The following is a 26,225-nucleotide window of genomic DNA, read 5'->3' on the forward strand; positions in this document are numbered from 1 at the left end:
AGGACTCCCCCTCCTCCTCCCCCTTCCTCCTCCCTTCCTACCCGCATCACACAGCCCCCCACGCGAGCCCACGGTTGCTTGCTGTAGTCGAGCACGGGGTTTGGGGGTGACGGTGGAGTCGGGGACTTTTTTCCACCACCGGTCAGCCAGCGGACGCTGTCGGGGAGAGGATCGCCTGCGCGAGCCGCGACACGTCCAGCTAGCGGGAGGCAGAGCTAGCAAGCTAACTAGCCACTTTATTCCTGGTAACAGTGCGAGGAAATGGAGCTGCTGCCCGGCGAAACCTCCTCCACGGATGCACACGGCTGCATCGAAGAGAGCCACTTTAATTAACCACTTTTTAACCGTTTTCGCGGGGCTCGCAGAGAGGCGGACGTCACCGGGGAGTTTGACAGCAGCGAAATCCCCCCTCCACTACTGTACTTTGGGTTTTCTCCTCCAAACCGAAGCAAGATGGACTCTCATTCGGCTTGTCTCGTCAGAGCTCGGATCGACATTTTGCTATGAGTTTAAAAAAAATATGCATAAAGGTTGGAGCGCAGTATGTGGGAGAATAGATTTTTAATTGGTAGCACTTTTTGGGTTTGTTTGTTTTTTTCACCGTTATTGCGCGTGCGATGCTCGGCACAACCGGACAAGACTTCCCCTCAAGGCAAACAAACCGATCCGGCGTCAGCAGTTTCACCTGAACGCACAAATATACGTCTGCGCAGCGAAATAGCCCCCGCAGCTTCGTCTGTCTGATGGGGACCGGTCAGTGGTAGATGTGTCGCTGGGTTTCGGCCTACATGTTGTGCTGCTGCCCACAAGGGCGGATCGGCTGCACGGTGAGTGATCAGGTCCGAAGCGCATGACCTGTTCAAAGTGGCCCGCGCGCGCGCGCGCGCATCTCACCTGCAGCCCAGCCCAGGTCCGTAGCAGATGACTGAGGGAGCTGTCTTTTATTTTGTAGGTCATCATCATTGTATGACAGAGGCTGTGGCAGATTCATCCCCATCATTCATACAGCATTTCCATAGTTTTTCTCGTGTAAGTATTCCGTTTTTTCCCCCCATAAACACAGACACACACACTTACCTATGCAAAACAGCCATTGCATCATTCATTAATTCATGAAGCCCATTTGTGCCTCAAAGTGCAAACACGCTCTCAGTAGTGATGCAGAAGGAGTTGTCATAACTGAGTGTGCATTCAAACACACATAAACCATCGTAATTTAAAGGGAAAAGACACAATACATTGACTATAAATACTTTTTATTATTTAAAATCATATTTCTGTTTGAATTATTATTTTTCTTGTTTTTTGAACTTGTCACACATTTTAATAACAAGTCTTTCGAAAATTAAGTTAATTTTATAATGATACTACACCTGACATGTTAAAACTTTATTTAAAAGTTAAATAAAACATTAAAAAAATAAACTTGTGTTTAAAGACCCATTCATCTTTTCAGCTATTTTCAAAGCCGTGGTTTTTTTTTTTAAATTATGATTATGCCGTTTTTAGTGAAGATTTTTTTTAAATGTCGCTTTTTCAATCACAGTTTTTGCAGAGAGACAGTAGTTGATTAGAAATTCAACATGGAATTGTGGGCGTGTCCGTTGGCACAGAGCAGGCCCCCCCTCCTCCCCTTCCTATTGCTGAGAGCTCTCTGTTTATGCTTAGGGATCCACTTTCACCAAGATTCGGTTCAAACCTCCATTTTTAAGTCACAGCTTTGATTTGTCTCAAAATATGATCACTGTATTACAAAAGAACAATGAGAGACAAAAAATATATTAGAAAGCTTTATTTATTTATTTATTTCATTTCCTAATTAGCAAGGAACAATGACGAAACCTTTCAGTTGGCTTCTACTAAGCCTAGTGTCATGTAATAAAAAATAAATATCACATTCTTCCTAAATTAAGTACAACACGTGTTTGATGCTTTAAATGTAAACATAATGGTAAGCAGTAGGGATGCAGCGATTCCCTTTCTCCACAATTCGGTTGAATGGTTGAACATACATGCCTGGACTACGTGCTTTCCTGCTAGCTTACAGCCCCTCATACCCCCAACCTAACATTACCGGTGTAACGAAAAAGGCCAGCAATATTGGAGCTATCCAGATGTAGAGTTGTGAGCCAGATGCCAGCTCGGACGAGGAAAACAAAGTTGATCTACTTGTCTGCAAGTGGATGCATCAGAATGGAGCAGAGCAGGGAGCTTGTTGCCCACTTTTCTGTCACACATAAGCTCTTTTTCAAACAGCATTTTTTTTCCTCTGGTACTGATTCACATCAGTTCAAAATAAAGAAATACTTAGAAAAGCATTTTTATTCTTTTTTTTCTTGATTTATACGTCCATTATCAGAAAAATGCCAAAAACATGTTTAAAACACCAAAAACAGGATTTATCGGAATGAGTTTTTAACTTCAAATAAAAAAAATAGTTTTACACTTGAACCTGTTATCAGACTCCAAAAATGTATGAAAACGTCTTAAAAAGTTACTCTCTGGGTCTTTAATCAACATGTAGTTATTTCAGTTGAAAAATGAAGAAATGGTTTATTAAGCAAACATAAATGTTCTTGCAAATAGATAAATAGATGATGATATAGGAGTAGCACAAAAAGACTCCTAGATGTTTTATTTTCCTTCTTTTTACCATAAGCATGCTCAGTTCCCATCAAGTGCTACTTATACTGCTCTGCTATTTAGACTTTTCAAATGACATTTGACGTCTTTAGATAAAACTGCAAGAGTTTGATCTCAATATCTCAGATGGACTCTCATGTAAAACTACCATTTAGTTAACTGTTGATAAGATGCCCTTTCCACATCTGTAATGGATTAATTTGCATATTTTTGGTCAAAAATGCACAAAAAGTGTTTGTATTATTTGACATAATCTATATTTTAAAGTGAATTGTCACCTTTTAAATGTAATTTTTCTAATATTGTCATTTCTTTCTTGTTTTTGGTGTGTGGTGCCTACTTCCGTTTTTTTTTTTTAGTGGGGTCCTGGATGGAGCAGTCACTCAAATCACTCTGATAGAGTCAATTTCTTTTTTAATATATATATTTAAAGCAGATGCAGCTTTAGATTGACATTTAAAGGCAGAATATAATGAATTATTTACATGGCAGTGTTGATTGAAGGATTTACTGGAATTCACAGAGAATCTTAAGGAAACACTTCTTTACAATTTAGTTAGCTAAAACATGGATGCATAGGAACATCATTTATATCATTTTGGCTCTACAGTAGATCAATTTTGCTCCCCTTTTTTTTGCTTCCAGATCTTTAGTTCTAGGTTTTCGTTGTGAGCTCCAGACTGGACATTATTGCCACTTTCTGGTCTTCATTATGCAGACATGTATGGGTTTTGTCTGCCTGACTTGCAGCGTTTTAAAAGTATCACAAGTCTAAAGACTTCACACACCTCCAGCACAGTGCTGTGTGGTGTATTTACAGCGCTCAGAAAAGAACCAAACACTCAGAACATTTAGAGCTGAAGTTCCAAAATAAGTAGAACTTTGATAGACATTTTAGGTCAATCTAAAATGTAATATCAGCAGTTAATGTGTAGTGGGCGTGTGCAAGAGAAATAAAGCAGGGTATTTGATCACATCAGCACACTCAAATGTCTTCTACTGGGAGTACAGCTGCAGGAGCGGGTTTTGGCCATAGACATATGTGTTCTGAAGCAACAACCCCAAACATAACTCACAGGATTCCAAACAGCAGAAATTAGACAAAGTGTGTGTGTGTGTGTGTGGGGTGGGGGGGGGGGGGGGTCGTATTGACTGTGATGTGCTTGGATAATTTAGCAACCTTCTGAAAAGGACACAATTTCACATCACCAAGCTAAGTTTGAGTTTTGTTACGCCCACAACTCCCAATCGAAAAGGGACACCCCTAATAGTGGACTAGTTTAAGAAAATCAAAGCAGCTGATCTGTTGTTACAAGCCAATTTGACCCTTTATTACCAGAGATGTCGCCGGCAGCATGAAATACAACACTCTTCAGTTGTTAACGTTATTTCTATAAATCTATCCGATTCTAAAGCGGAGGAAAGCAGCTTCGTGCCGAGCTTCTTTTCTTCCCGTAACTACATGAAATGTTGCACATCAGTGAAAAGTTACTATCAGTGAAAAGTTACTTTTCGCCGCTTCAGGATTTGTGGCAATTGCATTAATTTTGTAAACATTTGAAGAGTTACAGTAGTTTGAATAAAGGCTAAACTGGAGCTAAAGCTCTGGTGTTAGAGAAAAAAGTTTAAAAATTGTGTTTTTGGTGTTTTTACCAACGTTCTTGTGGAATTGTTCTTATGATGGAGGACAAATATAAAGAAAGTAAATCTTAAAATTTATGGGTATTTCTTAATTAAAATCATTGTGAATGAGGAGCAGACGTTCCCTGCTCTGCTCCATTCTGATACATCAGACAAATAGATCCATGTACGTCTTTGTTTTCCTCATCTGAGCTGGTATCTGACTCATAACTGTACGGCTGAACAGCTCCAATATTGCTCACCATTTTTGTTACACTGGTGATTATAGGTTAGGGGTGTGAGGGGCTTTAAGCTATTTGGAAAGTATGTCAACAAATGGATGATGGGAAAAGTTGAAATTCTGTTGAACTACTGCCGGTATGCAGAAACTACGTTCTAGAAAAACAACAGTTTTTTTGATTTTGGTTAAAAACAGCATAATCTTAATTAAAAGCTTTTAAAATAAATCAGAAGGTGATCAAAGTGGAACTTCAAAGGTTTTAAGTGACAAACTGAGAATAAAGGTCTTTGAAATTAGTCTGCACAAAAGTTCCCTTTTTAGTTTAGGGTTGGACTTTCTAACATGGGAGTCAATGGGAAAATGACTCCTACTGAAACCAGTCTCTAGTGGCCAGTTGGGGAACTGCAACACTTGGCTTCAAATTCAGGAACAGAATTCTAGGTTTTAAGAATGTTTGCATTTGTATTTTACACGTGTAAAGGTTGGAGTGCCATGGCTTCACCCACTAAATCCACATTTGGAATAAGGATGTAAGAAAACTGATAAATAGAAACATTAGTTACTAAAATGTTTTTAAAAAAGTGGTGCATTTTTGCGTAGTGATTAGCACTCTAGCCACACAGTGACAAGATTCAATTCCTGGCTGGGATCCTTCTGTGTGGAGTTCGCGTGTTCTCATGCACGCGTGGGTTTTCTCCAGCACTCCAACTTCCTCCCAAAAACAGGCTTCATAGGTTAATTGAAGGCAATAAATTGTGTGAATGTGAGTGTGTGTTGTTGTGTGACCTTGTGACGCCCTGGCGACCCCTCCAGGGTGTACCCAGCCTTCTCCCCAACAATGGGTAGGCTCCAAGCAGGTTTAGAAAATAGACAGCAAAGAACTGGCAAATACAGCAACACAAAAGGCGAAAATGTATAAATATGCTAAAAAAAAATAAAGTAAAAGAAATGGCTTAAAGTTGATTAATTTATATTTATAGTTACTCTTTAAAATTTTTAGATTGTGTCCTTTTTTGTCTTTCATGCTTACTTACAATACTAATGCCGATCTTTTAAAAATTTTAAATGCATTCTTTATGGAGGGCTTCATTTATGGAGTCTCTCTCCAGTGGAGACATCAGTGGCAGTTTGGGGATCGGTGTTTCCCCAAGACACTTAGGGTGAATTCAAACTGGGAAAACCATCTTTTCGGGACCCAGTCCGCTTACCGGTAATGTGGTCCGGTTTGAGCTCTGAACCTTGCATTTTGGTCTGTATTCAGACTACCGTCAAGCGGCCTTTACTGATTACAAAGCTAGTAAACAAAACCACTTGAATAAAAATCTCTTTGCTCATTGGTCAGGAATTACAAGGGCGGGGCAAAGCAACAAGAGGCAGAAATTATGGAAGTCCTGTGCTTTTAGTTCATTTAAACCTTAGATTTTGCTGACCAATTTTAAATGCCTGTATCAACAACAAACTTGGCAATTTTTACTCACTTTCCTGGTCCGGTGGAGACAGGCTGCAGGGCGGTTAGTGGTAAGAAGACGTCTAAGGAGGTATGCTGATAAGTGTTTATGATATTTAGATTGTTGGGAAAACAGTGAGGATCAATGTGTATCACAGTAAAAATTATTTTGATGAGTCTGAATTCATTTGAACACATTTCAATGAGTCTCTGTGTCTCATTGTTGTGGTGTTGCGGCCTTATTTTAAGAGAATTCTGTTAAGGAACTGTAAGGTAGCTTTTATGATGACGTTACAGCAGCGCATGCCGCGTAACGAGACACAGAAAAGCATGTAAGAAGCGTTTTCAATGGTTTTACAATGAATGTTGAAACAAGTAAACAGTTGGACTATTTTTTTCCTCTTTGATAACACGACAATCGTCGTTTTACATTTGTCCGCACAGCTCATCTGTTGCTACATTACCTACTCTGTTTATGCCTTCTATGTTGGCCGTTTTGGTCCAGTTGTTCCGAGGACGGATTGTATTCAGACTGAGGAATCTCAGAGCGAATCGAAGCTCAGTCCGATTGGAAACGAACCAATACCACCTTGAAAGAGCAGTTCCTGATCCCGGACCAGGGTCCGCTTGGGTTTATTCAGACAAAAAAATTTGTTCCTGAGTATCAGAGGAAACAAACTCTGGTTCACTTAAACCGGACCAAATGTATCCAGTCTGAATACACCCTAAGACTCACAGACTAACAGACGACCACTCTACCAATAATCAGCTTTGTCTGATTATTATTACAGATTATATCACATTTGCTCATCATTGGGTTCTTTTTAACCTTTGCTAAAATGGTTTATGTTTACCAAATGGGCATTCGAATTTTTTTCAATTGATTCTAGTGGGTGTTAGTGAGAGTGTGCATGCAGGAGTCCCTTCATCCCTGCTGAGTGATGATGCTACAGTCCTTGCCAAGGCCCTGACGGCCTCATATGAAAGAAGATATCTGGCAGCTCAATCTGAAAAGCCCCACGCTGTCACTAAAGGCCTCATCCAGCCAGCAAGCAGCTCCACAACATGAGTAAGAAAAAACAGCCACACATGAGGCTAATCCTTTCACAAATAAAACATTCGTAAGGCAGCAAGATTTTCTCTGGAAATCAGCAAACGCACTACTTATTTACTCGCAGCTGCAAAGAAGCATTGCATGAGTCATTTTTCAAATACTGATTAGCTTGTCATTGACTTTTGGTACGTGTTTAGAAAGCCTGAGATGCATGGAGCTGAATGAATGTGTAAAAAAAAAACAAATAGAGCTGTGAACAAAAAGCAGTAGAAAGCAAGTTCCTGGAGCAAAAAGTGCAGCAATCTTTTTCATGCACTTTTTTGTCACAAGCAATCCAATGTACATCATTGTTTGATTGTAAACAAAAACAAAAAAGTTCACAGTGGCCTTTTACCAGCTTTCCACAAAGAGTCTGAAATACTGTATCATAGTGTGGTATGTAGGGTTCCCCACTGCAGACCAAAAACACACAAATACTAGTAAAAGCCAACAAAAAGTAAATCACAGTTCGCCCCTCTTCTTACATTTGCGTTAAAAACTCTATCTTCATCTTAAAACTCACAACATCCTTCACATGACTTGTTTGACCTGTCAAGTAAAGGAACCCGGGGGTGATGTGTGTGTAAATGTGAGTGTTTGTGGGGGGGGGGTGTCACACTAGATAATTGACGGTTTAGTTTGTGGAACCAGTTTTGTGTGTGTGTGTGTGTTGTTGCTGACTGTAGCCTTGAATTTTATCCACTGTTCTTCCCAAATGGATCCCCTGTGATGTAAGAACCTCATGTTCTCAGGTAAAGGGGTTTACGGTCAAATATGGCCGCTCTTTCAAATACAGCAGGAACGACACACCGGCCACATTCAGCTGTAGTAGGAATTTTCTACTCGGTCGTCTTTTGTTCATGACATGCAGCTGCTTGTACATTACCCCTGTAACTGCAGCTGGGTTAAATAAAAAAGCAATGAAATGATATAAAACAAGTCTAACTTAATAATGTAAAGTCTAATCTATGATTGGAATTTATTTTGAAGCCGTTGTATTTTCTCAGAGGAAAAATAACAACTTTTTCATTTTGTTTTTACTGTTAGAATTCTCAATTTTGCTAAGACAAGATGTTAAGTTAAGGTCATTTGTTAAATGAATACAGTTTTTAATAAACTAACAAAAATAGTTTTAGAAAGAAAATTGGACAAATGAGACAATATTTAGTAAAAATGTGTCCAATAGGGAAGCAAACTGGATTGTAAACAAGTAAATCAAACGTTTGTTGATTTAGTAATTTGACAGTAATGCTCAGTCATATTTTTAGCCTAGACAGACAGTTTGATGAAGTTTCTGAGCCAGAGATCTATGAGTGAGTGTTTGTTGTTTCACGTTATCTTTTTGAACAATCAGAAAAAGTCTGGAGTTTTGTCCCTTTTTGCCGTTTAATGTGAAGAACGGACTCTGAACCCAAACCAAACTGATGTGAGAGGCAAAGCTGTATCAAAGATGAAACACAACTTAAAGAATTATGAGAAAATTGAGCAGTTAAAACAGTGAAATATGTATTTTGTGGTGTTTTATTTTTGTTTTTATGATCTGGACAAAAACCACAGATTGAAAAACAAACCAATCTAAGGAACTAAGCTCACTAAATTCAGAGCAGATTAGAGATAAAAAGTAAAAAAAACAAATACAATTTTTTTTAAAGCCACTGGATAAAAAAAAACATGTCTATTTTAGGAGGAAGCCTGTGCTTTACATGAAGCGTCTTGATCAGATCATGCATATTTAACTTGGAATGAGCAGAAGAGAGATGTAAAGACAGAACAGAACTTGTTATGATAGTATTCATTGTTAAACAGGAGCTAAATACAACATTGGGCAAAAAATGTAGAACGGTCCCTTATATTGTGTCTAATAAATGCAAAAAATGCAAATGCATTCATCTCCCCATCATTTATTTGTCTAAGAGAGCAGCTATGTGGTGATGGGTTACATTATTTAGTCCCCACAGGAATTCCCTGTTGAGTGCAGCTTAGATTCCCAGTATAAAACACAGCGATAAAGTTCATCAAAATAAAATTCTTCCCAAAATTATCGTGTGTTTGAGATCTAACCATAGGAGAAAAAATGTGATTGAGCAACAGTATTCTTGTTTCAGAGATGTGGCTTCAGCTACTTTCATTTTTAAAGTCTACATTTAAACTCAAAAGACATTGAGTTGTGTTTTGGTCGTGACGCATTGGAGAGAACATCCGCAGCTTGAGCTTTTTTTCTGTTATTTTTTTAAGGATTTGTAAAAAGAAAAGGTTTGGATAAAACTTTTGAAAATGTTTTTTTTTTTGCAAATTGGTTTTATACTAAACCTAAAGGTACATTCAATAGGAACAAACCGCAATATAACATTTATTGTAGGGATAAACCTGTTCAAAACCTGCGCTCTACACCTGTTTTTGATCTTTCCCGAAACATTTGGGAAAATGCTTCTGGAGTTTTTACCCAAATAGTGGGCTTCTTTGAATTTTTATCATCTTGTTCTGCAAAGGTGAAGTCTAGTTAGTGCTCACTATTCATCACTACATTTAACTAGGTTAAGACATTAAAGTACAATGTAGGTTTTTGTGTAAATAGAATGTTCTTCAGTCTATCCATCCTCCCATCTACATCCTAAAAGGGGTCACAGGGGTCACAGGGTCTGTCCCATCTATCACAGGCCATAGGCAGGGAAAACCTGAGCATCAACGAAAAAGTAAATCATTTTATTACATGTCAAGACCATATTTTAGAAGCCACTAGGTCATAAAATACAAATGCATATAGCAAAATATGTATATTTTTGTACAGCACGCCCATAGGGCTGCTAAGGGAAAACATCTGACCCTGTCTTGTGTGGTTCTAGCCATGGGCAAGTCCATTGCAGTAACATATAGGCAATCATTTTCATCTTTTCTTTTTTTTTTTGCCAACAACCTTGTAATCCAACAAACCTGCAACATTCTGTCCCAACTCCATTATTTCCTGGAATATTTCTTTATCCTCTTATAGTATCTTGATAAGTTCATTATTTTTTGCATCATTGTGCTAATGTAAGCTGCAGGAGTGTACAATGACGACTCCTAAATCTGAAGCCAACACCTGTAGATGAATGAATAATGCGTGCATGCAGTACAAGCCAAATACCTTCTGCTGCAGCCCAAACCGGTATTCATGTACGAAGAATATCAAGAGAGGATACATGCACTCTTCAGAGAAATGGTTAATTACCAAGTGTTGGGAGTGACAATACTGGCATTGGAACAAAAACTACATCTCTCCTCAACGGTTGTAATAGTTGTTGATCTCATGGACCATACAGGTTTCTAAAGACCCACTCCGATCCTCTTTTGATCAATTTTCAAAGCGTTCTTTTGATTATGATTTTGCCGGATTTAGTCAAAATCAAAAACCTTTGTCGTTTTCTTGAGCATAGTTTCTGCAGAGCGGCAGGAGTCCGTTGGCCCAGAGTAAGCCTATTCTGACTTCCTATCATCCCTTTGTTTACGGTCACCCGCTAGTTTACAGCCTCTCACAACCTAACATCACTGGTGCAACAAAAATGGTGAGCAATGTTGGAGCTATTCAGCTGTACAGTTCTAAGCCACATGCCAACACAGACATAGTATGGAACCAGTGGAAAACAACGACGTACATGGATCCACCTGTCTGCAGGTGGATGCCTCAGAATGGATCAGAGCAGGGAGCTTGTGGCTCGCCAACTGTATCACCTACGTCACAACTACAAGCTTTTTCAGATGGCATTTTTTCCTCCTGATTCAGAACAATTTGAATAAAGAAATACACAGAAAGGCAATTTTAATATCAAACGTTTTTGTAGATGTCCATCATGAGAAAAATCCTATAAAAACATGGTAAAAACACCATTTTCATTGGCGTGGGTCTTTAACATCATCAAGAACAGCCGTCTCAAGGCGACTTTTAGATAGATAGATAGATAGATAGATAGATAGATAGATAGATAGATAGATAGATAGATAGATAGATAGATAGATAGATAGATAGATAGATAGATAGATAGATAGATAGATAGATAGATAGATAGATAGATAGATAGATAGATAGATAGATAGATAGATAGATAGATAGATAGATAGATGACTTTATTAATCCCACAATGGGGAAATTTCATAGGCATGCAGAGGTTTTTTAGCTAAAGAGATAACGTGCTTCTTGTGTATATCTGTTTCTCCGTTCTGATCATCTCATTTGATAATCCACACATTACCCCTGTAACTGCAGCTGGGTTAAATAAAAAAGCAATGAAATGATATAAAACAAGTCTAACTTAATATCGTCTAATTTATCATGGATAGACATGATAATCCATGATGACTTTCCCCCCATGATTGATGTTTTTCCAGTTTGAGCTGATGTTCTTTGAACCTTGTTTGAGTTTGTTGTTCTGAATTCAGTGCTGATAGCTCCTGCTTCATCTTCCACGGTTCCTCCAGCACTTTTGTTTTGTCGCTACCTGATTTAATCTTTCAACTGTTCAAACAAACCACCTCACATCATTGTCTTAAATGGATTTTATTTGCTTAACTTTACTGATGAGGGGCCCAATTTCACAGTTTGTACAGTCCAGGTTCCTTTTGCTTTTACTGTTGAGCCAACAGATAACAGAGGGGGGAGGCATTTCTAATTAAAAATGGTAAACTTTCCTATTTGTGCACTCGCAAGATTATTGACGTTAATGAAAAAAAAGCACACATTAACACAGCTTTCTGCATTTCTACATATACCGGTACATTTATTCATATTTTTAAATATTACACAAAAAAATTAAAAATCCAAAATACATTGAAATTTAATTGTTTGCATTTGCCATTGTCAATGTGAGGTTTGTGTGTTGATAAAAAATAATGTAGAGCATGGATCTGTAATTTTGTTTTAGGTACGGTAGTACCATGAAGAGTGGAGGAAGGAGCAAGGAGCCACCTGTCGCTGGGGAGATCACCGGCAAACGTCCCAAACGCAAATGTCTGCAGTGGCACCCCCTTCTTTCCAAGAAGGCTTTAGATTTCTCAGAAGAAGAGGAAGAGGATGATGAAGAGGAACTGGAGAAGGTGAGTGTGCAAAAGGACGCCATGTGATGGAATCATGGTGCATGGATCCTGACACTTGTTCAAATATGGACCCAGCAGCCAGGGCTGTGCAGTCCCAACCAGGACCCCCAGGTGCAGAGTGGAAGCACAACAGAGGAGGTTGAGGAGGACTCCAGTGAGCAGCGGGCGCGCCGGCCAATGAATGCCTTCCTCCTGTTTTGCAAGCGCCACCGTTCCTTGGTGCGGCAGGAACATCCCCGACTGGACAACCGAGGGGCCACCAAAATCTTGGCTGACTGGTGGGCTGTGTTGGAGCCCAACGAGAAGCAGAAATACACTGACATGGCCAAGGAGGTGGGACGTTTGGTCACCTGTGCTTTTGTACCAACTGTCCTTTTAGTAAGATAACAATTTAATTTAAGTTCCAGTAAGGCCTGGAAACTGAGAAAAAAAGGGAAAATAAATGTGAATTCACTAATACACAACCAATAAAAATTAAACAACGATTTTAAATTGTTATTTTTACAGAGTTGATTAAAAAATTGCTAATGAAACAAGCTTAGGCAAAAAAAATGGTTCCCTTTACTGAATATTTTGCTGCTATATCTTTTTGGGCTGTAAAATGTGTACAGCTTTTGTCTTTTTGCACTTATACACTGGTAAAAAAAAAAAAAAACAGGAGCTCTGGTGCAGGTTTAGTGTCTCAGCAGAAGTAGGGCACCTTGACACGAGTTCTGATAAGACCACCACCAAGTAAAATTGTTTCAACTTGTTTTGGCTTTTTATGAGGTCACTTCTAGTAAAGTGTTTGTGAATGTTCAGTTAAGTACTACTGACTGGCATGTCATACCTCCCAGCAGCAGGAGATGCTGTGTTTTAGATGGCAACCTTTGTTTTTTTAAAGGATTTAATGACATTCCTCCCAAATATAGAGAAATGAGTCATAACTATTGACTGAATATGGGAACTGGACTGAGTGACAGTGACATCACCCATTGAAAACGGTTTACTTCTGGCTCCGATGAAATGAAGTCAATTCAGTTGCCATTTTTTTGTAATGTGGACTCCGCCATGTTGGGGCCAGATGACATCTGTGAGCAGTGATTGGGTCAATCTTAGTCATTTATATTGCAGCCACTAACCCCAACCAGGAGAGAACTTGTTAGGAGGCCACACCCCTACCAATTGAAAGTGGGCTCGGATGAATCTGTCAATTAAATGGTTTGAACATTTGATGTGAGACCACATGCTTTTACTGAGGCATCTGATTGGTCAGTTTATAACTTAAATACCTTGCAATAAAGAAATCATGAAAAAAATAGGATTATACAACATTTTTAAAAAGGTATTAAATCATGAATGGTAATTCTGACAAATATGATACTGAGTAATAGCTGATGACATCTCAATAGAAGTCTATTGGATTTTTTGCTTCTTGGTACTTCTTGTTTGAAACGCAGGAGGAGGGATATTTCTGTCCAGTTCTCACATACTGTCATTGGTCGTAATGTACAAATATTCTACCATTAAATAAACAACTATATAATTTGGAATAACATCTTGCTTTATGAGCGGGGTTTTGTCTTCCATTTAAATTTAAGATGACACATTTTAAGCAAAGGGATCAAGCTAGATGCTCACTTTATTTGATGAGAAATATTTACTTTTGTGATTAGGTTCATTTATTTTGCAATGTGTCTAATGATCTAGACATTGTTGAAAAACAGAAGTATTTCTGATAAATGTGGTTTTCTCCCCAAATTGTTTTTTCTTGCAGTACAAGGATGCTTTTATGAAGGCAAATCCAGGCTACAAGTGGTGTCCGACCACCAGCAAACCGGTCAAAAGCCCTTCCTATCAGACGGTTGGCAATCCGCGCAAAAAGGTTTGGTCCTTTTCCTGCAACTCACCCAAGGACTCCACTGCCAAAAAAGTGCCGAAAACCAACAGCTTGCCGCAGCTGAACTTTGCCATGGCAGGTGTGTATTGTGCAGTTTTGCAGTAACATGTTGAACTGTTGGATCATTTTTGTGTGTGTGTCATTACTGCCAGATCCTACAAAGATGGGAGGCCTTAGCATGCTGCTGTTAGCTGGTGAACACGCTCTCACAAACAGAGAGGTGGGTGCTTGTCACAGATGTCATTTTCTTTTTTTTTAAATCATTTTTACTGTATTTAATTGTTGTCCAAAACAGTAACTAAGCTCAAATATGTTTATTTTCTAGATCCCTTCTAAACCTAGTTTACCTGACATAGCCAATGAAGGAGACTCTTTTCCAGACGAGAAAGAAGAGGTATTTTTCCTAAACTTGATGCTCTATATTTGATGGATCAGATCTTTTAGAATTTTATTCTTTAGAATGTATGACTTAGCATTCAGAAAGTATGATTATTTTATTATTATGGTTACAGTTAGACTTTCTTGGGCCTGTAACATGAATTCATATTAGATCGTTCTTTCATCTAGAACATCAAAATGGCTAAGTGTTGAGGTTTTATCTTGTGTAAAAGAAAATGTTTGTTCATTTAAAATGATCCTTTGATCCTTATAATATTATTGTATAAAAATATTAATAATGAAAATCATAATCTTATGTTCTTTTATGGTAATAATGCTTTCAGATTTCGTCTCAGACCATACCAAACAGAGTGCCTGACATCACTGAAAGCAGGGTCGAGTCGGCCCTTTCCCCTGTGGCAGAGGTACGAATGAAATATTATGATTGCACTGAAACCAGCCGTGTCTATGAGGATGTACCACATTTGCGATTATTTTGGGAGGGGGAAATAAGTTTTATCATGTTTAAGGACAATTTCTGTCAGGCCAGGGCCCCCCTAATCTATTTGATCTGATTCAGCAAATGAAATGATGACATAAATGGCGCCTGATGTGGTCTGTTGTTACTGTAGCAAATCTAATTAAAGGTTCCGTGTTCAGTGTGTTCATTGATTGTAGTTAGATATTTGGAGTTCCTCTTCCTTTACCTCTCATATCAAATCAGTTTTTATTATTCTTAGACATGTATCAGCAAAGCATTTTTGCACAGAAAGCTTCTGCTTATTGTACATTTCCTGTTTTTTTTAAAGCTGTGATTAGCTAAATAACAAAGAAACACAGACAAGCCTCTTGTTAGACAAGTGGTTTGATATTTTTTTAGGAAGAAAATCAAAATACAATCAGTTTAAACATATTGAGTGGAAAATCTGAATTTTATTTTACTCAAAATACCCAGCAACAACCAGTGTGTCAGCTCGGTTAACTGGTTTATCCAAAAATGACACATCTGACTGCAGGTTAGCTGTGCCTGCAGCCATCACAGATCTGTGAAACCAAGAGATAACTTTGAGGGGAAAATCCTAGATCATAATTATCACTCTTGATTTCATCGTTTGATGTTAGTTTTTACCGTAGAAAAAATCAAATCCTTCAAAGCAATCATTCTGGAACACAACTAAACTGCCTGTGATGTGTGTAGAAGTTGTGGGAAAGAATCTTTCGGCTGAGCAAATACCAACCTCAGACTGTGAAAATGAAACCAAAAGGAAAACAGAATGTAGACGACGTCTGGTGTTCCTGTATGGAAGCAATTCTGTAGCATTAATAAAAAGCAAAGTCAAAACCAGAAATGCTTTTTCATTTTCAAAATGAAGCTGCATTTTTTGACTCAAAAATAAAATGAAAAAGCAATCCACCAAAATGCTTTTTCTTTTCCTTCCTCAACAAAGCTTATTCTGTCACTTAATTAAAATGATAATTAAAATGGTATTTGACATTTCATTTTCAAGACGTTCTCTGGTAAATGTGTAGCATAATTCATTTAGAAATGTCTATTTTGACAATTAAAATAGATTAATAGAAATGCTTTTTAATTTTCAAAATGAAGCTGCATTTTTTGACTCAAAATTAAAAAGAAAAAGCAATACTTCAAAATGCTTTTTCATTTCCTTCCTCAACACAGCTTATTCTGTCACTTAATTAAAATGACAAAGAAAATGGTATTTGACATTTCATTTTCAAAAAGGTCCACGGTAAATGTGTAGCAAAATTCATTTAGAAATGTCTAATTTGACAATTAAAATGGATTAACAGAAATGCTTTTTAATTTTCAAAATGAAGCTGCATGAAATGACTCAAAATTCAAATGAAAAAGCAATATTTCAAAATGCTTTTTCATTTTATACTTAAAACCGCTTATTCTGTGTCATAATTAAAACGAAAATGCAAAGAGGGGATTGCATTTGCATTTTAACATCCACCCTGGGAAACTTGTAGCAATATTCATTTCGAAAAAGCATTAGCAGAGGGGAGGCGGGGCGATGACGTCACTGCTTTCTCTGTGTGTCCGGCTGCTGTCGCTGAGATACCTGGTGTGTCTGTGTTCGCATTGAGATCACCTAAAACCGGGTCCTGTTCACAAACCGCTGGACTTGGACTGCTCAAACCTGAATTCCTGGATCTTAATGCGAGAAATGCAGCAGAATGTTCCTTTATCTCCCTCGCGAATCAGAAGCTGTGAATCGCAACCCAACTTCTTCAGCGTCGTCTGACCGCACTGATTTAAAAACATATGATTGAGCAAAGCAGGCCCTTAATAATAATCATGACAGTAATAAAAGCACATTATGAAGATAGTCTCCTGCAGCTTCGCGCTGAGTGAGTGTTTTTGGTCCAACCAGCAACGTTTAGCATGGAGAAAGAAATCTGCTATCTGTTGATGGAGCTCCAGCTGTCATCAAACAGCAAATTCAGCGCGAAGCTGCAAATAAATGTGTAAATATGTGGGAATTGCATCAGTCTTTATTTTGTTCTGGACACCACTGAAAACACAAATTCATATGATGGTTTCTCAGATCGTAGCAGCATTTCCGCCTTCAGCGATCATCGGGAGCTTCGCGCTCCGCTGTGCGAAGGCAGCTGGCGGTCCGAAGAACAAAAGCTTGTCCGCGGTGCGTCAGGAGGAGGACCGCAGAAGGCGGACATGCAGCTATGTAGTCCTTAGAAGCTGTGGAAACTCATCAGAAGTTCACAACCATCACAAAACCCTCGTCTCTGCTGCTAACACAGTCTGCTCCTGGTGCGCGTGTGTGCGTCAGTCAGCAGCCGGACACACAGAGAAAGCAGTGACGTCATCGCCCCGCCTCCCCTCTGCTAATGCTTTTTCGAAATGAATATTGCTACAAGTTTCCCAGGGTGGATGTTAAAATGCAAATGCAATCCCCTCTTTGCATTTTCGTTTTAATTATGACACAGAATAAGCGGTTTTAAGTATAAAATGAAAAAGCATTTTGAAATATTGCTTTTTCATTTGAATTTTGAGTCATTTCATGCAGCTTCATTGTGAAAATTAAAAAGCATTTCTATTAATCCATTTTAATTGTCAAATTAGACATTTCTAAATGAATTTTGCTACACATTTACCGTGGACCTTTTTGAAAATGAAATGTCAAATACCATTTTCTTTGTCATTTTAATTAAGTGACAGAAAAAGCTGTGTTGAAGTATAAAATGATAAAGCACTTTGGTATATTGCTTTTTCTTTTAAATTTTGAGTCATTTCATGCAGCTTCATTTTGAAAATTAAAAAGCATTTCTATTAATCTATTTTAAACGTCAAATTAAACATTTCTAAATGAATTATGCTACACATTTACCATGGAACGTCTTGAAAATGAAATGTCAAATACCATTTTAATTTTAATTTTAATTAAGTGACAGAATAAGCTTTGTTGAGGAAGGAAAAGAAAAAGCATTTTGGTGGATTGCTTTTTCATTTTATTTTTGAGTCAAAAAATGCAGCTTCATTTTGAAAATGAAAAAGCATTTCTGGTTTTGACTTTGCTTTTTATTAATGCTACAGAATTGCTTCCATAATCCTGTGGCTTTAGCTATGCCACTTTTTGCAAAAGTAGCGAGAGCGTGTCGTTTGTACTACCAAACAGCCAAAAAAACCTGCTTTATTGAAGAACCGTTCATCAACTATAGATTAACAGGGGAAAATGGAAGGATTTTTAAATAGAACCTTTTCCTCTTTGATTGTATTTGCTTCATCTTAGGACCCAAATTATCAATAAACCTTAGTTGTGTTTTAATAAAACGCACATAGAAAAAGAAAAACACAGAGAAACACAGAAATGCTAAAAAAATCTTCTACATGTATTTTATGACAAACATAAACAAATATTAAATAAATTTAGTGCTGTTGATTCTTCGGATTTTCCCTTTTTAAAAGACTTTTCTCCTGGCACTTTACATGTCACATAACATTTCCATTTCCATTCAAAAAAAGGGAAACTACTCCCATTTAGATTTGCAAATGCTTTCTGTCTGTTTAATTCATTAAATCTCCAAAAAACAAATAACAATATCCATACAGGACAGAGTCTAAAAAAACAACACAGCTGTATGTTTGTGAGGTCCTAGGAGAATGATGCCGGAAATCAGCTAATTTTAAAGAAAAGTAGCTCTAATGCTTCCATTATTATTGACGTTAGTACAGTGGACCATCCTGTGAAAAAAGAGAGAAGATGATCTTATTTCATAATTCTTTGCCTCATAACATTCAGAGGAAAGCAGTAGCTTTCATTACAGCCAAGGAAAGTAACGTGTTCTTTATTTTGACGAGCTGCTGCTTTGATTAAGCAGCTTATGAAGCTTGATTGACAACAGGCTACAAAAAATGTATAGATTGGCGCCACAAAATAGTTAAATCCTATAAGCGAAGTATTAATTTGTGGCCACAAAGTAATTAAATAAATAAAAAATTCTAATTAGTGGAAATTAAATAGTTTAATTGCATGAATGTACATTAATAGTAGTTTGTATCCACATAATATTTAAATCGACGCATAAATTACTTATTTGTGGCCATAAAATAGTTTATTGTACTAAAGAAATACTAATTTGTGGCTATAAAATTGCATAAACAAAATACAAATGTGTAGCCACGAAATAATAGAATTGTTTGCATAAAATACCAATTCATGGTCACAAAATTGTTAATTTGGCCCAAAAAACCCCGAATTGGTTGCAATAAAATAGTTAATCATATGATAGAAATAGTCATTTGTGGCCAAAAATAGCAAATATATACAAAGAAATTACTAACTTTAAAAACTTAAAAAGAGATTCATTAAATTGCTAAATTGTACAAGGGAAACACTAATTTAACTTCAAGATTCAAGATCAACTTTATTAATCCCCGAAGGGAAATTTAGTTAAAATTTAGTTAGTTTAGTTCTTAGCTTTCAATGTCCTTTTTAAATTTCAAAAAAGGTCATAGGGTCACTGGAGCGAACCCCAGCTACTGTTGGGCAAAGGTGGGGTACATCCTGAACATTTTAATGATTTTGTGGCAACAATTATTAAATTATTTTTGCAGCCTGTCATCAAACAGGCTCCACAGAAGCCAAACATGCCAGCAACCAAAACACAATATTTTAACTAGAAACAGAGATAAAAGAAATGCTACAATAAACTACACGTTTCACTCCATATCAGAGCAGGAAACTTTCATTTTCCCTTTAATATGTGTAAAGTATTTAGGTGTCATTTATCATAATAAAAAATATGAAAAAATGTCAACCTTTGTATTTTTAAACACAAACAATAAAATAGGGCAAATCAAACCCACAGATTATCAATTGAAAATGTTGATTTTTTTAAATTATTTTTTTTATTTGTAGCCATCTGATCTAGCAGTCATTTTTTGGTAGTATATTCTTAAAGCTGTTGTCCAGAAAGAGTAACACACTTTTAGTCTGTGTCTCTGCAGTATCACACATGCAATATCAGCTGCATTTAATCGCAGTTTTTCGTTTTCCTACAGCTGAAGATGAAGCTCAGAGCTGTTGATGCATCTGAACTCAAACAAAACTGTCTGTAGTTTGTCTTAATAACACACTTTAAACTGTGATTTTTGCAATCTTTTCACACAATTGAGACGTAACTGTAATGCTGTCTCCAAAAAAAAAGAGAAATACTTTCTGATATCTAACCTCTGAAGACAACGATGTTAATAAAAGAAAAAAGATTGATAATTGTAATAGATAACAAAATTGAATTTGGTAAATGCGGTAACATCTTGTACATTTAAATGCTTTTTTGAAAACCTCATTGGATTTAATGGTAAGTTTGTACTTCTGGTCATGCAATTATAGGTAAGTTGGAAAAGTTAGTTTGTCAAACCATTTGGTTTTCAAATCCGTATTAGAGATGTGAAAAGATTTAGCTTCAAATGTATGTTTTCTAATATTAAAGCTAAGTAGGGTGTTTGATAAAGTCTGCTTTCATGTCTCCACAGTCTTCCCTGTCTGTGGCTCCTGAAGGAAAACCATGCAAACAATCTGCGCTTTTCCAGCTCGCAGAGGTAAGCAGGTTTGGGTTTTGTTTGTGCTTTACTTTGAGTTAATTTCTTTCAAATTTTAGTTGTGGATGGGAGTACGGGCAGGGAGCAAGCCTGCCTAGATTTCCCATCATCCCCCTCTCCCAGTAGCTTACTGCCCCAATTTAAACCCCAAGCTAACATTAGCTTTGGTTGTGAGGGGCCAGATGGCTGCTCAGACTAGGAAAACAAAGATGTACATAGATCTATTTGTCTGCAAGTGGATGCATCAGAATGGCGTGGAGCAGGAAGCAACTACTTTTTCAAACAGCCCTTTTTCATCAGCCCCTGATTCACAACAATTTGAATAAAGAAGTACTAAGAAACGCAGTTTGAGAGCGTTCCGTGTCAGACCCTTAACCATGGATGTAGCTACTAATGCGCCTCGACTTTCCTACGCAACGTTATTTTTCTATACCCACTAACACTAGTAGCACACAGATCCGATTCAACAAGCTCTTAAAGGCAAAATGAAACTTCTTATCATGCTATAATCTTACATGTTCATCTAAATGTATCCATTTGATTCAAAATAATTGTCTGGTTCACTTAAAAATCTGCTTTTCATAGTAAGTCTGTGTGGGCCAAAATCCCTTCTGCAGCGTGTCCAAACCTGGTGAAAAACTACAGTAAAGGTTTGGCAAACAAAGGCTGCTGAACCAAATATTAACATAGATTTTCTCAGGTGTTGAAATACTTATGTACAGCAGTAGCATGCAAATCATTCTTTTAAGAAATCATGCAATGGGATTTCCAGATTTCTTTTAGATAATGTCTCTCACAGTGGACATGCACCCAAGATGCAAATGTCAAACTCCAATTCTTGATACTTAGAGGAGTGACATAGTGTTACGTTTTGTTACGTATGTTTTGTTTTGTATGATATATCGGTTGATCTTTTGGAGCTTGTCGTCTCAAAAGTCTCAAAGAGCGCTGGGAACGCTTAGAGAATAGATCAAAAGAGGATCAGATTGGGTGTTCATCTTACTAAAATCAATTCTGTTGATTTGAACTATTAAAGCTCTTCATGCTCTTAAGTTTGTAGAGGTAATTGTGCAGACGAGATGTATTTTAAATTGACTTGGGGGGGGGGAACATACCGACATCCACTTATGTAAGCGTCTGTTTCTGCTGTGTTTATAAAGATGTGTTTAGCGTCCGAGGCTGGAAAAATGGACGCTGTTGCATCTCCTCCAGAGGACAGCTCCTCCACAGCTTCTCTGCAGCAAACTGCTGTCAAGCCTGATGTGAAAGAGGAGGGATCAGACCCTGACCACTATCCCCACATGCACACATCGCCCCTCTGCCCTCCCTCCCCTACTTCTACCTCGACTGACGCCACGCCCCCTCAACAGAACAGGCATGCTTCACGTGTCAAAAAGAAGAGCAAGAAGAAAGAGGCAGCCGAGTCAAATCACAGTGAAATCTCCAGTTCTCCGAAGCAAGTCAACAAGAAATGCAACCACTCAGAGGCGAACATGGACAGCATCTTCAGCACTATCGAGGCAGTGGCCAGCGGGGCCTGGGCTCCCACAGATGACAAGAACAAGAAGAGGATGCAGACCTGTTTGGGCAACTTGCCGAAAAAGAAATGTAAGACCAAAGCTAAGGCGTTTGTCAAAGAAAAGGAAGAGGAGATGGACGAGAGCAGTGGGCAGCTGGGATCCCCTGACGGAGATGTGAAGGAAAGGATGACTGACATGGCCCCCAAAACGGAAGCCGAAGAAGATGCTGCAGAAGGAGTGGACATCCAGGACTGCATGCCAGAGCCTCGTGTCTCCCAGTGCAATATTTCACCTGCTAAAGAGGAAGAAAGGGGAAAGGAGAGCCACAGCGACCCAGCCTTTGAGCTGAACACAGAGAACCGTGGCTCCAGGAAGTCAGAGCGGAGCTGCAAGGGGGCTTTGTATAAAACGCTGGTCTCTGAGGGAATGCTGACGTCACTGAGAGCAAATATTGATCGAGGTATCCCATAATGGCTCAATGATTACTCCTGTCATGGACCACATGGCAGGACACTTCGAATTCATGTTGTTAATCTCTTCATTTGTCTGCTTGTAACTCGTCTGCAGGGAAAAAAGGTGCTTTCCGTGCTTTTGATGATGCTAACTGGAGTCACGAGAGCTGGACCATGTCAAACATAGGACCTAATAATCCCAAGAAACTCAAGAAGTCCAAGTCCAAAGACGAGTCACAGAGGTTAGTCAGGTTTGCGTGCATTGCTCTTGATTTACGAAAAAGCATCAGAACTGATTATTTTTGCCCTTTGGGAATCTTTTGGGTGGTTTTCATAAACAGTGATCTCTGATTTATTTAATCTTGAAGTCGCTCTTTGTTTTTGCAACTTCCATCCTAAGGACTTTATGAATCATCTCCTCTGAAGGACTGACTTCTTCTGCAAACTTCTGGATCCCTTGCTCCATTCTGGGACTTCCAGTCTCAAGGGCTCATAAAGCTTCTGACACCACTGTTGCCGTAAACATTCACACCTTCTGGCCTTGGGATCATTTGTATTTTTGATCAGGATCGAGCATCACTTCTCTCTCTGATGCTACGTTCACACCGCCCTCGGCAAAGCGCGTTTAAGCAGCCATTTCCAATTAAAAGTCTATGTAAACGCGTATAAATGTGCGTGTCGGGCTTCCGTGTTCAAAACTCTCACATTCATGTGAAGCTATGGAGGTTTTTAAGATTTGGTAGAGATGAATGGATGGTGTCCTTTTTAATTTACGCAAGTGTCAACTGTTTGAAAATAGATAATGAAGGGGAAATGAATAAATACTGTTTGTGCCCGTCTGGAACTCTATCACACCAAGTCTGAAAGAAAGAGCCTGGACAAAGACTTGCTAGATTTTTGCCGCTTCAGCATTTCGCACCGAGACTCTTCCAACTGTGAGTGCATGCACTTGCATGGCATACAGACAGTGTGAACACCATGTGCTAAACGCACGTGTCACCTGTCTGGTGTGGACGTAGCTTTAGTTGGATGACTTTCATGCGTCTTGCATCATGGTTCCTTCTCCCTCTACTGATCCTTCACAGGTTCACAGCTTCCCTCAGTCGCCTTGACGTTCTGTTCTTTCTTTGAACTTTCTTGTGCTCAGATCGGTGGCCTCCCTCTTCTCCACCTGCAGCCAAGTTATGACATCACTGACAAATTTGAATCTGGCTCTTTGGCTATTTGTCATTCCTCCTCTTCAGCTGGTTCTAGAGGACCTGTCCTTATGACAAACATCGTTCATAGTTACCGATTGCTGTGGGTCTCCAAAGTAAGTCCAAACATGAAATCAGACGTGATCATCTCGCCTCTCTTTGATACCTGTGGTTTAGGAAAACACACCCAAACAACTCTTGAGTTTCCTTGCTTGGAGATCTTGCTGAAGTGACATGAGTCCATGTTTCATACATTGCAGACATATGGTTTGATGTTCACCGTGCGATTGCTTCACTTTGGAACTGATATATTTTTAGCCTCTTTGTGGTGATCTGGCTGATCCAGGCCTCTGCAGAATAGAACTTAATGCTGGTTTCGGTCTTAATAAGGATTCCCACTGTCACGTCAACGTTTCAAAGACATCTAAGGAGTTTTATGCCTCCCAGCTCTACATATTGATGCCTCACTGGTTTGCTGCTGTGGTGCTTCTTCTAGCATACCTCTGCTATATTGAGCCTTACTGATCTCAGCACACTCTGCTCAGACACTGCTGCCCCCACAGAAGGAGCAGCTTACAGAAAAAACCCAAGCAGCAGTTGGACAGCTTCTGACGTGGCCCTGACATCTGTATGACCACAATAACGCGGCTTGATTTTTCTACAGCCTTGGGAAACTGGAGGAGGAGTTTGAAAAGAAGTTCAACAGCCTCCCGCAGTTTAGCCCGGTGACCTTTGATAAGAAGGGGATAGCAGTCGCAAAGAAAAGAAAGAGTGACGGCTCGACCAATCAGGAGGACACCCCCAAAGCTGGGAAAGGTACGAATTAAAGTCGACTCTAATAAAAGCTAAACCAAATGAAAACGTTGATTCTAGACTGTGAAATATCCCACCATCTCACCTACAATCTATTTTGAAAAATAATTCAAGCAAAAGACATTTGAATGTTTGGAGAATCCATGAATGTCTTCTGGAAATACTTTTAATTTAGCTATTATATTTTAACTTAATGTTAATGTTTAGAGTCAAGTACACTCTGCCTCTCTGTTCCTAGATGTCCAGGCCCCGTCTAGCATGGAGATGCTGGTTGGCAGCCAGAAGAGGAAGGCTAGGAAGACCAAGATCACTCACTTGGTTCGCACGGCTGATGGCAGTGTGTCTGCAGCAGAAGGTGACGGACTTTCCTCACAAATAACTTCCACTGTAGGCCCTTCCTCTTCCTGTTCTTCATTTCTTGTCAAACTTCACATCCCACCCCAGCAGAGTGAATCATCTGATTTTATTTATTTCTTTCCATTTTTATTCTTTCCTTTTGGTTGTGCTCCCTTGGCTTTGCAGCTCCCCCTCCATTAGGTAGATTGATGGACAAACACATCCATCAAAGGTCCTATGCAGTTCACATGTGTGGTTTCTATCCTTCATTTTTAATGTTTTCAAGGTATAAAAAGTGCTGAAATTTTATAATAGCTGCTAGAAAAAGCTAAAAATTGTGCCAGCACTTTACTGCAGCGTTTTAATTAAAAAAAAATAGCTTTAAACGAACAAAAAGCTGTTCTGCTGAAGATAATAATAATAAAGTTTTTATTTTTCTGTTCTTACAAAGTACAGTTTTTTAAATTAGCAGCATCACTTAACATCATCACTAGTTTCATGAATTCCCAGTTTACCACAGCTGCTTTAGTTAGCTAAAAGTGCTGTAAAGTGGGCCCTCAAAGCTCTTAGCATTTGACCAAAGAAAAGTATAGACCTCTGATATGTGACGTCACAGCCCCTCCCCCATTTTGTGAGTCAGATTTCAGGAGTGAGTTGCTGCTACAGATCTTTGATGTATGATCTAAGATGTATTCTTATATATTGACACAATAAATAGTATTCATATTTCAACAATGCAATGAGCATCACAAGTATCAACATTGCAAAAACAATTTATCATACACATAGTGCGGGTGAAGATAACAGAGACTGACAGAAAAACAGCCACATTCCGGCTCTGCAGGAACCTGTGATGCTGCTTCCTCACATGTGCATCTTTTTGGGAAACGTTTGCGTCTTTTTTCCGTTATTCCTTTACCGTTAAAGACAACAAAAAAGTTTTAGTCTGCACCCTTTTAACACCGGTTTAAACCCTAAGGGTATCCATCCTCTACATATGTATCACTTTTAAGACAAACAGAACGGTTTAACCATAGGCCTGCCTGACACAAAATGTTCACTGCAGAGTCTGCTGGCATCTGTAGGCTGCCATCCTTCCCTTTTCTGTTTTCATCCGTGGAAATTGCTTTAAAAAAAAAGAAAAAAAAGAGATGCTTGAATTTGGAAATTTTCTATTTTTTGTACAACTAATAGCAACGCATCTGCATTGTAAGAGATTTGGTGGCTATTCCTCTACACCAAAGTTGCAGATTTAACTTGTCGGATGTATCCTAAAACGGTGGACAGTGTTGCACACATGACGTCAGTGCAAGGGGTCTATATAAACTGGATATCTAACAATAGGATTTAAATTTAGGTGGAGTGGAAGCTGCCACAATAAAGCCAGCATTTAGAATGTCAGTTTCTAAGTGACCCGTAGGTTTAAGTATGTGCTGTCGACCTCGAGACGGC

General features: G+C 38.6%; 1 protein-coding gene across 8 annotated transcripts in view; it reads left to right on the forward strand.

Moving 5' to 3' along the window:
• The window catches only part of bbx (BBX high mobility group box domain containing), a 34,503-nt gene that overhangs the window by 2,502 nt on the left and 5,776 nt on the right, over positions 1-26,225 (forward strand). For 2 of the 8 annotated variants that reach the window (XM_078931214.1, XM_023962434.2), the window contains exons 2-13: positions 953-1,029; positions 11,940-12,111; positions 12,187-12,444; positions 13,868-14,069; positions 14,143-14,210; positions 14,316-14,384; positions 14,713-14,793; positions 20,391-20,456; positions 21,617-22,436; positions 22,544-22,670; positions 24,289-24,440; positions 24,676-24,792. In XM_078931214.1, the coding sequence (XP_078787340.1) occupies positions 11,953-12,111; positions 12,187-12,444; positions 13,868-14,069; positions 14,143-14,210; positions 14,316-14,384; positions 14,713-14,793; positions 20,391-20,456; positions 21,617-22,436; positions 22,544-22,670; positions 24,289-24,440; positions 24,676-24,792 (2,119 nt within the window). In that variant the 5' untranslated portion in view covers positions 953-1,029; positions 11,940-11,952. Of the gene's footprint in view, positions 1-66; positions 828-952; positions 1,030-11,939; positions 12,112-12,186; positions 12,445-13,867; positions 14,070-14,142; positions 14,211-14,315; positions 14,385-14,712; positions 14,794-20,390; positions 20,457-21,616; positions 22,437-22,543; positions 22,671-24,288; positions 24,441-24,675; positions 24,793-26,225 lie in introns of those variants that run through there. The other 6 variants (XM_078931215.1, XM_023962436.2, XM_023962435.2 and 3 more) reach the window with 5 other exon arrangements.

The sequence above is a fragment of the Oryzias latipes genome, chromosome 14 (genome assembly GCF_053564925.1).
Source record: "Oryzias latipes strain Hd-rR chromosome 14, Olatipes_Hd-rR_3.1".
In the NCBI taxonomy this organism is placed as follows: Eukaryota; Metazoa; Chordata; class Actinopteri; order Beloniformes; family Adrianichthyidae; genus Oryzias; species Oryzias latipes.